The sequence below is a fragment of the Triticum dicoccoides genome, chromosome 7A (assembly GCF_002162155.2).
Source record: "Triticum dicoccoides isolate Atlit2015 ecotype Zavitan chromosome 7A, WEW_v2.0, whole genome shotgun sequence".
Classification (NCBI taxonomy): Eukaryota; Viridiplantae; Streptophyta; class Magnoliopsida; order Poales; family Poaceae; genus Triticum; species Triticum dicoccoides.
Window position 1 is genome coordinate 246,252,321 of NC_041392.1, and position 13,114 is coordinate 246,265,434.

At 49.1% G+C, this 13,114-nt stretch overlaps 1 protein-coding gene across 1 annotated transcript; it reads right to left on the reverse strand.

Annotated features, from left to right (window-relative positions):
* Positions 1-5,308: 5,308 nt before the first annotated feature.
* On the reverse strand, positions 5,309-12,476 carry LOC119330626 (pumilio homolog 5-like). Its single transcript, XM_037603746.1, has 10 exons — positions 12,212-12,476; positions 10,983-11,577; positions 8,773-10,190; positions 8,460-8,601; positions 8,251-8,358; positions 6,933-7,145; positions 6,724-6,834; positions 6,275-6,469; positions 5,796-5,967; positions 5,309-5,682 (listed from the first exon to the last, which is right to left on the reverse strand). Exons 2-10 carry the CDS (start codon positions 11,571-11,573, stop codon positions 5,660-5,662), a joined length of 2,973 nt encoding a protein of 990 aa, XP_037459643.1. The 5' UTR covers positions 11,574-11,577; positions 12,212-12,476; the 3' UTR covers positions 5,309-5,659.
* Between the last annotated feature and the right edge of the window lie 638 nt (positions 12,477-13,114).

The following is a 13,114-nucleotide window of genomic DNA, read 5'->3' on the forward strand; positions in this document are numbered from 1 at the left end:
GCGAGGGAAAGTTAGGTAAAAAAAATGTAACCCCTTCATAGGTGTACGATTATTGCACTTGACAGTTATCTTAGATAAAGTGGTTACTCGCCTGACAGTTGTCCGTACCCGTCTTCCTCTCCAGGAAAAAAGGGCGATCGTGGGGCACACAGTTTCTCCTTTTGGTGAAAGCCGGCAAGGCCGTGGTTTCCTCCTCCTCTGCTCGCTACTGCAACGGCGGGTGGAGGAGGGTGTCTTGTTTCTTTCCTGTGTTTTTTTCATAGGTGGAGTTAGTCTTTTGTGTGATGCCGCCAGAAGGATGAGAACGGCGCCGTGTCGAGTAAAGTTGCCTCGGTGTCCTCCTCACCATGACGACGTTCTCAATGACGGCGTTGAGAAGCCGATGGCCTCATCCTCTCACTGCCTAGTCAGGGTGATGAGATTGGGTCTTCTTTTCCTCTCCGGCAGTTGTTGTTTTCTGTAGTGGTGTCAGAGGCTGGGTGACGGTGTAATACACTACGGGTGGCCACCGGAGTCCGGCAGCAGGCCCGTCTTGGGGCCCATTAATCTCGACGAAGACCTAACCACAAGAGGAATCCTCGGAGCTCGGATAAACGACAAGGGTCATCTTGGCGAGCAAGCCAAGATGGCGGCAGCTTAGATCGGATCGATCTCCTATAAAACCCTAGCCCTTGTCATCTATATAAGGTGGGGCTAGGGATAGCCATTGCCATCTATATTCGTATAATCATACTCTCGCATGAGGTACTCCACCGTGAATACAAACCAAAAGCAGGAGGTACAATGATACTCTTTCCCGGAGGATAGAGTCTGAGTAACTTCCTCGTGTGATCTCCGATTAGGTACTTCAGACCATGGTCGCTGCCCTACGGGGGTACTGATGGGTTTATGCACCGTCACTTGGCATGCCAGGCATGAGCCTTGTCAACGGCCCAATTGAGGGCTCGGGTTTTAGCTCTCCTCTGATACAGGAACGACCCCGGAAGCCACAAGATGAGGGAATCGTGACGCGCAGGCCCGAAGACCTTCCCGAACCGTGATGCAACGAGAAGCTGTGAACCCGTGGGGCTCGGGGATGAAGACTTGCAAGCACCACTAGGACACGCAACATGCAGGCCCGAAGACCTCCCCGAAGTCGGACTCACGAAAGCAAGCAACAAGGATATGGGGAGCCCGCTTGGGCTCTAAGAGATCGAGGCGCTTCAACCCAAAACATGCTCAGGGGCTACTGGCGGTGTAATACACAGGGGGTGGCCACTTGGTGGGAAGCCTGGCAGCAGGCACATCTCAGGGCCCACGAAGCTCTGCGAAGACCTAACCACAGGAGGAATCCCCCGGATAAACCACAAGGATCATCTTGGCAAGCAAGCCAAGATGGCGGTGGGTTAGATCGGATCAATCTCCTGTAAAACCCTAGCCCCCATCATCTATATAAGGTGGGGGCTAGGGAAGGTATCTACATATGTAGAATCACACTCTCAGTAGTCTCATACTTCATCCTCCATTGTAACCCCCGCACGAGGTACTCCAACATAAATACATACCAAAAGCAGGACGTAGGGTGTTGCTCCTTCCTGGAGGCCCGAGCCTAGGTAACTTCCTCGTGTGATCTCCCATCTGGTACTTCCGGCCACGTTTGCCACCCTATCAAGAATAATGACGGGTTTATGCACAGTCACTGGGACGAGATGGATTTCCTAAAGCGGGATTCATGGGACGACAAATTGTGGATTTGGCACTCTTCCCCAACTACATCAATGGGATGTGGTGGATTCGGGTCTAGCTTAGCATGGGGATGTTCCCCATTCGACGTGCCATAGCGACATGTGATGTGCAATGGTGTCATCGACTCAGAAAGCCATTATGGCGATGGTGTTTCCCTAGATTGTGCGATGGTGGAAATTTTGCTTCTTCTCCGACTAGCGCCTCAGTGGCGTTGGATTTTGATTGCAACTGTTAGTTTCGGTGTGTGCATGAATCCTTGTGGACCTCCGTGTGTTCTTTCATGCCTTGGATCCTCTTTGCATAGTTTTCAGGACATTTGTCAACTCCTAGTTTCTTTACTTGTTGTCGCGTATGTTTGTACATGTATTCTAATTGTTGATTAATGATATGCACAGTTTACTAAAAAAGATAAAATGGTTATTAGTCCCCTGAAAAAAGGTTGCTATTAGAAGCATTAGTTAATTTAATTTCGCTAACCTGGATTTGTCTAATTCCTGGGTATTCCTTAAAAAGATGGGATCACTTTGATTTGTAGTGAAATTCCCTCAATAATCAAAAGGCGAATTTTCATTGGCAATAATGTGGTGCGAGTGATCTCGACATTTGGGTGCACTCTAAATGCACCATGTGGTGTGTTTCTTCCTGAGAATTACTTCCTCCGTAACTAATATAAGAGCGTTTAAATCGTAGTGATCTAAACGCTCTTATATTAGTTTACGGAGGAAGTATTGTTTACTTCACATTCTCGAACATGATAATTTTCTGTTTACCCAATTACAACACAATTATGGTGTGATTGTATTATTTCAAACAAATGATCTGTCTAGGTATCGGTGGGCCGAGATCTTCTTAATTCTCTCGATATAGAAGTGCAACCTTTTTGTTTTCGGGAATGATATAGAAGTGCAACTTGCGCTTTCACTAAACTAAAATTGCATGTTCGGAATTGATAGACCGAGACTTAAGAATTCCCAGTTGATTGAGACTCAGCAAAACATTTTGTTATCAGAAGAAGAATGCCACGAAGGTCATGCAGTGACAATATGATTGTTGTCTGATGCATCGTGCCGCTTGTGAGGAGTGAGACACGAGAAGGAGCGATCTCCAAAGATGGCCATTTGGCCACACTCCACAGCACAAAAGGCTAAGAAGACTCAGGCCTTGCTCTGACCGTCCATCCGCGATCACGCGGTCCAGCTTTCTCGTGGCGGGCATATAATACTTGGCGCCAGCAATGTGCAGCACATACCAATACGCACGCCCGCACGTACTTACAAGCCGGCCGGCCGGCCATGTGCCCCACCACCGCCCCGGTGACCGGCGCTGGCATGGACGACACCGTCCTTGCAAAGCTTCGTGCCTCGCGAGCCGCCATCGTCTCCGCGCTTTCCGACGCTGCCGGGGCGGAAGCTGCCATCGACGAGGCCGGCGACCGCCTCACTGACCTCCTGTCCAGCGCCTCTTCGCCGTCCTCCTCCAACCTCCAGTCCAAGGCCGTGGCGGCGCGTGCACTGCGCGCGCGCATCGACCGCGCCGTCGCCCCCGCCGAGCCACTCCTCGCGGCTCTGCGCCGGGTGTCTTCCCTCGCCGAGGAGGCCGCGCAGCTCCCGGAGAACCCGGCCGACACCGAGAGCGCCGTCGCCTTCGTCGACCGCGTGGACCAGATGCGCGACGCCATCGAGGACGTGGTGGCGCGAGGGGACGAGGCCGTCCGGAGGGTCGAGGAGGCGGTGGGGTTCCTTGGCCGCACCACCACCAAAGCCGCCGGCCGCGGTCGGGTGCGGCGGCTCACCGAGGCGGCCTCCGCGCTGCGCGCCGTGTACGAGACGGAGGCGGAGGCGATGCGCTTCGAGGGCCCGCTCGACGAGGCGCTGCTCGGCCTCCAGGATCTCTTCGAGGCGGTCCTGCTCAGGCTCAAGCACGCCGCGCCCGAGGACGATGCCGGCGCCGTGGGAGAAATGGACGAGTATGAACTCGGCACGGACGGCGAGGTGGACGCCGCCGCGAGGATGGCCAAGACGCTGGCCGGCAACGACTGCCTGGACATCTGCGTCGACATCTACGTGAAGGCGAGGTACAGGAGAGCGGCCAAGGCGATGATGCGGCTGGACCCGGCGTACCTCAAGGCTTACACGGCCGAGGCCATCGACGGCATGGAGTGGGAGGCGCTGGAGTCCTCCATGGCGCTGTGGAGCCCGCACTTCCACGTGGCCATCGCCTCCGTGCTCACGGCGGAGCGCCGTCTGTGCGCGCGGGTGCTCGCGCACCTCCCGCCGGCGGTCTGGCCCGAGTGCTTCGCCAAGATCGCCGCGCGCATCGTGGCCGCGTTCTTCCGCTTCGCCGACGGCGTGGTCGCGGCCGAGCGGGAGCCGCAGAGGCTGTTCAAGCTGCTGGACATGTTCGACGCGGTGGCACGGGAGAGGGAGCGCCTCGACGCGCTCTTCTCCGGCGAGTCGGCAACGCTGGTCGCCATCCGCGAGCGAGCGAGCGAGGTGGAGCGCGCCCTCGCGCGCGCCGCGGCCGGCGTGTTCTACGAGTTCGGCCTCCGCGTTGAGACGCACTACATCGCCGGCGCCGGCGCCGGGAACGACGCCGTGCACGTGCCCAAGATCGTCCGCTACGCCGTGAACTATCTGAAGTGCCTCGCGTCCGACGACTACCGCGGGCTCATGGACACCGCGCTGCGAGCGGAGCGCGAGCGCGGCGGCGGCGGCGACGACGGCGATGAGGACGGAGGCGAAGCGGGGAGCGGGGGAGGCCGCGCGGCGCTCGCGGAGGCGGCGTCGAACGTGCTGGAGGCGCTGCACCGGCACGTGGAGGCGGCGCGCAAGGTGAGCGCGGACGCGGTGGCGGGGCACGTCATGGCCATGAACGCCTACTGGTACATATACATGCGCACCCGGGGCAGCGACCTGTCGAAGCTGATCGGCGAGGAACCCATGAAGCGGCGGTACAAGACCTCGGCCGAGGAGGCGGCGTGGGAGTACCAGGACGTGGCGTGGAGCCCGCTGGTCCGGCTCCTCGGCGGCAGCGGCGGCAAGGCGTGGCCGGCCGACGAGGCGCGGGAGAAGGCGGCGGCGTTCGCCGGCGTGCTGGAGGAGAGGGTGAGGAAGCACGGGGCGGAGTACAAGATCCCGGACGGCGACCTCCGGGCGCAGATCAAGGCCGCGGTGACCAAGGCCGTGCGCGGCGCGTACGCCGGGTTCGTGAAGGCGAACGAGAAGGCGGTGGCCGGCGGGAGGCGGGAGCTCCTGCAGGTGGACGTCGTCGAGAGCATGGTGAGGCGGGTGTTCGAGGAGATGGGCGACGCTGAAGCCGGCGGCAAGAGCATGGGCCGGACGAGGAGCAGCGGCCGGGTACGGCGGGAGAGCGGCAATATCGAAGGGTTTGAGGCCAACTGAAGTTGTTACAGCCTACAGCACGCACGCCATGGATTGCCACACAGTCAAACTTCAGCGTGGAATAATATTTTTGCATGAAGGTTCTTGTTACTACTACCAATTACTGTAATCTGCAATAAATCACAGGCCATTTTCTTCTCATTCAATCCAGTGAATGGATGATGTTTTACCACACAACTGGAGATTTAAGCAAGCAACCAAGCCATTACATTACCAAGCAGTCAAGATACACACATGTATCACACATACAAGCCAAACCACTGGAACTATACATATTTTGCACACGGCTACCAACTACTAGTACAGTGTGGATAAGCACACCCTAACATATCCACACTCTAACATAGATACACTGGTGCGCACAGAATAAACCTTGTGCCTAGCACCTCCCTACACTGCCTAAGCAAAGTCACGTATGTACAATCTTCCTTGCTGGAGTTCCATGTTTTGTTAGCACTTTGAAGCACCGCGGTTCCAAGTTATGCTTTCTTCCTTGCTGATGAATTTGGCGGGGGTTGAGGCGCCTCCAATGCCTAGGAGTCGCACTCGGCATCTCCTGGAAGGATTATTATAGGATTAATTAAGACACTTCAAAACACTGGAGCTGAAGCAAAGCACTGGGAAGATTAACTGATTCATCGTGAAGTATCGCTAGTTCAAGAGGCTCACCTTCACCGCAAAGCTGCTCGACTCGGCTCGCGGTATGTTTGCCATAGGTGTACTTCCTCAGTGCTTGCAAGTGACCCTTTACACGGCTGACCAGAAGTTCCCGCTGCTCATCGTTGCATGTTTCAAGTATCTTCTGAACAACATAATTAGCATACTGATCCTTCATCATTGCCTAATTGCATAGCAAGTGGTTAGCAAATGAACTCACAGGAATTTAATAGTGAACAAGCTTAGAATCTAGAATCAACGGAATCAGTAACAATAGACGGTACAAAGATACAGGATTCCTCAGTCAGGCTTGGAAATGTAACTCTCACTGCTAAATTGTCATTATCTGATTCCACATGGGATAATACTGCCTACTTCAGACTTAAGACTTGTACCGCGGAGCATTACTGCCTTCAAATTTATCAGCCAAAAAAGGAGGGAAACAAAAGGGATGGAAACATTGCGTTAAAGTGTCAAATTATCATACATACCAGCAAGGTATCATTTCCGTCAGTCTGCTCCACAATCTCTCTGATTAGAAGATCTCGTTCCGCAATATCTCCATGTTGGAAACACTTCTCTATCACATTTGATGCAAATTTATTTTGGCTCATGGTGACAACCTGCCCAGCCAACTTACTGATAATTTGAGCCCTTTCATGACTTTTTCCTTTTTCCACAACATGCTGCAAAAGAGACGGAAAAAAGAAATAAGCTGATATATTATGACGTAAAGTAGCCAAGGGCACTTCACTCACATCATCTGGTATCATAGAACTCCATAGCATATTCTTTTGCGACAAATGAACCAAAGGCAGGTCATAACTGGCGATGTATTTTGTGTTTACTACAGCCACTCAGTCAGTTTATAAATCAACAACTACTGGGCACTTTTTAGAATTTGGCAAAAGATATGGAATCAAATTGCAAATAATTTCACCTGTGTGACATAGTTGCCATACTGGTCTTGTGCGAGGATGCAAGCGGACTGCAATATTTCATCTATTATGCACTGACCTCGTGAATCACCACCACAATGCTCCAAAACTCTCTGCAGACAAGTGTATGGATTGAAGGGAGAAAGAAAGTCAGTGTGACAGGATCAAGTAGCAAATTCGTATCAAGCATTATTCTGGAGTCTGAACCCACCTGAATAACACGGCAACCATATGGATGCATTGAAAGGCTAGCAACTTGTCCCCGAAAAGCAGATACTACAAAACCAATATGTTCTGTGGGGACACACTCTATGCACTTCTGTATAACATGATTCCCATTTTGGTCACGAACACATCGCATAATATTTCCATCAAGCTCGCGGACCAGATCTATTTTCTGGTCAAGTTCCATAACTTCCAGAGCCTGCATATTATAGAAGAGAATTAAACAAGCAAAAATTAATAATAACTGCAGGACACATCAGATACTATGGCGTATGCTGGTTGCATCCAGAATTCCTATACCGTGCCAACATGTAACTGCCAGGTTACACACTAATTTACATAGCAGATTACACACTAATTTCTACTTGTTATTTTGAATTTCCTAAGTAAATTTTCCAATCATACTGATTGCAAGCAGAAAAATATAATGTTCTCACGTACTGCCAACTACAGGTATACTTCAACCCATTTCTCTTAATTTCCTGATTACTCTAGCTCTCTTCAAAGCTTTCTACAAGCTGGTGATAACTTGATGAGATTTTCTTTACAAAATTGCATTTACCTCTCTTTGCACATTATCCCTGAAATCAGAAGTTTTATCTGACTGGACACCATATTTAACTGATGTTACATGTCAGATGATCTAGTGAGGTAGCTTAATCTCAAAGGGTACACTCTTAATCCACAAGTTGGAACCAAACTCAAACTCTCAACCCTAGTTCTGACAAATCCTTATCTCTAATATAGCAATTGTCACTATTGTATTTTCAAGGCATATGATGTTGCCTGCCTTGGAGCTGTCATATCAGCCTTGGCCCATAAACAACCCATGATTATGTCAACACACTGAAATGGTGGAATAAGCTAACCTACCATAATTAACCACCAACCTTCTTTTTTCTACAGTTATCCAAGCGAACAAACCTAAGCTAGCCAAAGAGTAATTTGGGCTAATCAGGTTAGTTGCCAGACACAAAATCTAGGTTACACCAACCTACATGTGTTAAGCTTAGCTAACCTAGTTATCCATTGCAAACAAAATGCAGCCATGCCACTTGTTCATGCATACAAGGGTACCATCCAGAATGTATGATAAACTCAGTAGCTAATTCTTGAGATAAACAGCTTTATAACTTTTAAGTGAACATCCCAAGTAAACCCCAAAAAATGCTATAAATACATGGGGGAAACTAGATACATAATAGACGAACAAGGTGCATACTCATAGACCCATATCTTTACAATTAACACAGAACGAGATCGGGCTGGACTAAAAACAGGCAAATGTTAAAGAGTAAGAGTACCTTTTGAATTACTCGGCATCCATACATCTGAAGGCTCAAAGGTACAACATGACCAGCAAGCTTGGCGGCAAGATCCCTTCTTTGCTCAGGAGTTCCATGTTCAAAAAACTGCAGAGATTACATGTCACTTTTTTGTACAACCAGCAGTTACCATGTGCGACAAAGTGATGCAGACAATTTGCTCCACATAACAGATAACCGGAGCATACCTTTTGGATCACATAATTCCCGAACACATCAGTCATTAAAGATGAAGCATGAGGAAGAACTTCTGCAAACACGGCTGCCTTCTCTTCAGCACTGCAGTTTTCCAATTTCTGCTGGATGAAACGGCTACCATGTTGGTCAGCGCTGAGGTCAAGAGCACATCACGCATTAGCGACCAAAACTGGTATTGGTGTATATATGCTTAGTTAGAAGTTAGAGTGATACATATGCTGAGATGCATGCCTAATAGAATGATAAATATGCTAAAATGCATATCAAATTAGAATGATAAATAATCAACACAACACAACTAACCTGAAATCTACTATGCGACCTGTGATATCAGATAGCTCAACCCTACGTGCTCTGTTGGACTTCAGTTCTTCCAGGAAAGTGCATGCCTTCGGGTTATCAAATTTCTCCCTTTCTCGCTGCCCTTGAAACCCAGAAACAGCAGTCATACTTCTTGAGGCGGACTGAAACCTCGCAGAATCATTTCTACCAGAGGGGGAAATTCCAGAGAAAGGTTGCCCCTGAAACACTGGGCTTGTTGGATAAGTCAATGGCGCTCCAACATAGGGTGAAATGCCATGATAATTTGGAACAGTTCCTCCTCTTAGGGTTGTAGGAGAATTAAAAATTCCAGTTTTTGGAAGTTGAAGCCTCTGATCAGATGGATATTGAGCTTGAGGAAATAACTTACGTGGATCAAAATTATCAGCAACATTTCCAAAAACACTACCCCTTGGAGCCAATGTATTGTATTGATTTCCACTAGCATACTGTGGAAAAGAGGGATGCTGAAAGAACTGAAAAAAGTTCGGGTCGGGAATAGTTGGCTGCATGGGAACCCCGAGTTGCCCATACATTTTATATGGCTGAACAAACTCGGTTCCTGCAGTAAGATTCCCTGCTGAAGGAAAACCAGATGGCCTACCACTAAAGCTTGGAGTCATAGGACTGTCGAGAGGTGTCGCAGCAGAACTCTGGGGAGAATAGCTAGTCATAACGGGTGGGAAACCTGAACCACCCAAAGCATACCCAGCAGTCACATAAGGATTTGCCAATACACTGGCTGGATGCAAATTCTGATAATATGGGCTTCCAAAAGAATTCGGTGTATAAAAGGGTGTTGGCATACCAAGTTGAGGTAAAAGTTGCTGCATGTCACCAGTGGGTAGTTTTAGCTGAGTATGAGACACGTTGTCAACAAAAGGAACATGGGGCAGATGTGCTCCATGAGGAGTCATTGGCATATGGTCGCCTTGGACTAGAGGTGAGAAGCCATACTGCTGCAAGAAATTGCCCTGCCACTGCTGCTTAACTTGTGACGTAGTCGGGCTATCCAAACTTAACTTCAAATTCTTCATGCTAGAGTCCACAACATCAAGTTTAGTAACAACTGCCCCACTGACAGGCACATCATTTCCAGGCTTCATGTCTATGCTCTGCTTTTCTTGCTGTTGCTCAGAAATTTGTACACTAGGGTTATTATCAGAACATGATGAACTGGGAACAGATGTAGATGAAAGATTGTTGCTAAGTGTACTTCTCAGTACACTGGCCAAAGGTACAGGTGTCCACGAATTTAACCCTGATGGCTTGACAACATCATGTGGCAAATTCCTTGATGAGTCAATATTAGAATGGACAGCTACGCCATCACCAATACTGCTGCTTGATAGATGTGAAGAGTTATCATACAACGAATCGGGGTTCTGCTGGAAGCTCTCCTAGGGAAAATATGAACAGATAATGAGATGATCAACTGTAACATGCTTGGACATAAAATTAAAATATTAATGTAATGTCAACATTCATTTGCATGTGCAGCATGGAAAAAATGTAACTAAACATGACCATTAATTGTGCATCTATGCAAAAAAAAACTCAGTATTATGCAAGTGCAGAAGGGGAGCCTTGGCGCAGTGGTAAAGCTGCTGCCTTGTGACCATGAGGTCACGGGTTCAAGTCCTGGAAACAGCCTCTTACAGAAATGTAGGGAAAGGCTGCGTACAATAGACCCAAAGTGGTCGGACCCTTCCCCAGACCCTGCGCAAGCGGGAGCTACATGCACTGGGGCTGCCCTTTTTATTATGCAAGTGCAACTAACAGGCGTTCCAAAGATATTTTCAGTGCCACCATATTTTCTGCCCAATCATCCTTGTTTTGGTATATTTACAAGATATGCAGCAAGATGACTAGATTAGCGCAACCAACGAATACTTTAACTATCCAAACAAAAGCCAACCATTTCTAAGAAAGGAGTGCTGATTTTCCTTCAAATTGGAGTTGAAAGATTGGCTGATATTGATATAAGCACAGGGTAGCTCATTTGCAACTTCTTGCAATAAACTTGATGGCATCTTAATATAGGAAAGCAATTGCATTAATACTTTGATCCAACACAGTTATTATTACTAGTTCAAGCAGGTACAGAGACCAAGCATCCCTGAGTGGCACATAATCGATCAGAAAAATGGAAAGGAGGCAAGAGAGACTTGTGGTCTACGTGGAACACTCACCTGCACAAAATCCACAAGATTCATCTGTTCATCATCTGCAGAACTTGAATCCAACCTTGGAGACTTATCATCTTCCGGTTCTTCCTTGTGAGTTGATAGAGTAGATCGAGGTATAAATAAGGAGCCTTTATTGCTGTCATCTTGGGAAACCACTCTCCATTCTTTAACCTTGCCAACTCGGTTCATGAAGCGGCGGCTCTCCCTTGAGATTAGTGGAGGAGGAAGCCTTGGGTTCAAATTCACCTTGGAACCATAATAGTCAAAGTATGCAGGATCAGCACGTAACTGCTCCTCAGCCGTGGAACTGCCAGTCACATTGTCCAAGTTACCTAAACTGGTGTCGAAGTTTCCACTCCGCTGACCTATAAGATTACCAAGAGCAGCCAGAGATCCCTCCATGCTAGGAGGTGCGCTTCCACTTCGATTTGGGACAGATTCCCCCCAGCCCCCATAAATCCCACTGCCATTCTCCACAAACCCCAGCCCTTCTCCTGGAAGATTTCCCAGTGGAGAGTCGAATGCTCCGAAATCCTTAGTCCAGCCACCAGCCCCTGCCCCTCCAATCAACCGAACAGCACTCTGTGTGGCCATTACACTGCAAGGAACCATATGAAAGGGGGAAAATGAATATTTAGTGTTTATCAATTGACTATATTAGCAAGTTCATTCAGGACCAACTGGATTTACCGATTTGGCATATTCAACAGGCAACAGAATAAGTTCTGTTGAAGCAAATGATTTCCAAAGTTACTGTTTCATATTAGGAAACTATGAATGACAGAATAATAACAGCATACAAGAAGACTGCCCAAACATGCTAAGGTACCAGGTCTCTGAATCTCTCGAAGATGCAAAATGTGGCATTATATCTTGGGGCGAATGGAAATGATTTGTAAACGAGAAGCCTAAAGCAATGGATTACATGCTTGCAGCCCAACCACACAGCAATTCCAAAGCGAAAGCGCCTAATTTGCACCTAAAAGGCAAGAGCTTGGCAGCGAAATCAGGCATAAATCCATCAAACGCCTGGACATAAAGTTAGGCCATCCCCGACGCCCTCAATCCTGCACCTCCGAATCACAACAAAATCGAGGAAAACCCCGGTTCCTTTCTGTTCCGGTGAGTCTTTTAGACGACTTTTTTTTTGTTCTAGTGAGGTCGCATGATTATATACGGGAGAGGGAGCGAGCGAGCGAGAGCGAGAGCGAGAGAGAGGGATAGATAGGTACCTTGACGCCTCCGAAGCAGCCGAAGCTTCCAAACCCTAGGCGAGCACCAGCGCCAGCACCAACCCGGCCTCCTCCTTCCCCTCTCCCTCCTCGACCCCAAGCCGCGGCAGTTGGCCAGGCCTCGCTTCCCTCTCCCTCTCCCTCCCCGGAGAAGAACCAGCTCGAGTCCCCCCTTCTCCCTCTCGTCGCCGCCGATCTTCTCCTTCTGGAAGCCTTCCTTCTCCTCTCTCGGTCTTCCCCTCTTTCTCTTTTGCGGGCGGAGAAAAAGGATGTCGCGTCTAAAACCCTCGAACCGCTTGCTTGCTGCGGGCGGCGGCGCCGTCCCCGCTGCTTTGAGGGTCGTGCTGGGAGGCGATGTGCGGCGAGGATGCGGTGGTGGTGACGGTGACGGGCCTATCTGGTACGCCAACGTGTCGCCGGAGCACGGGGCACAGGGGTCAGCTAGGTGACGGTAGCAGGCGCGCTAGACGCTACGGCCAAACCAATGGAGCAGCTCTACTCGGAACGTGGAAATGGCTCTCGCAGAGAACCAAATATTGTACTATGTTTAGAGAGCGACTCCAAACACGCCGATCTAAATAAATGGTGTTTTTGTCCGCTTTTTTGTTTGTTTGGTTCGATCGCCCGCTCGGCACCCGTCCTGTTTAAGATTTAGGTCGACAGTGCGCCAAACGCGCCGACCCATATATGCCGGCGTGACCGGTTACCCGCCTTTTTGCAACAAATAGCACAAATATTTCACACTCAAATCATATAGTCCACAAACCAAATAAATAGCATAGGTTTGCAAGCCGAATAAAAAATAAAATATTTGTTGCCAACATGAGTCCATATTTTTTTGCGGCAACATGAGTCCATATATACTCAATCAAATCATTTTGCAGTTGTATGTGAATTTTTTAA

What these genes read in the sequence shown, in the direction of transcription:
- LOC119330626 (XM_037603746.1), bottom strand. Translation starts at nt 11,573, where the DNA reads ATGGCCACACAGAGTGCTGTTCGGTTGATTGGAGGGGCAGGGGCTGGT. An exon ending in GATGCCGAGTAATTCAAAAG is followed by an intron (nt 7,146 to 8,250) that starts GTACTCTTACTC and finishes TATAATATGCAG; the next exon opens with GCTCTGGAAGTTATGGAACT. An exon ending in CGAGCAGCTTTGCGGTGAAG is followed by an intron (nt 5,683 to 5,795) that starts GTGAGCCTCTTG and finishes TAATCCTTCCAG; the next exon opens with GAGATGCCGAGTGCGACTCC.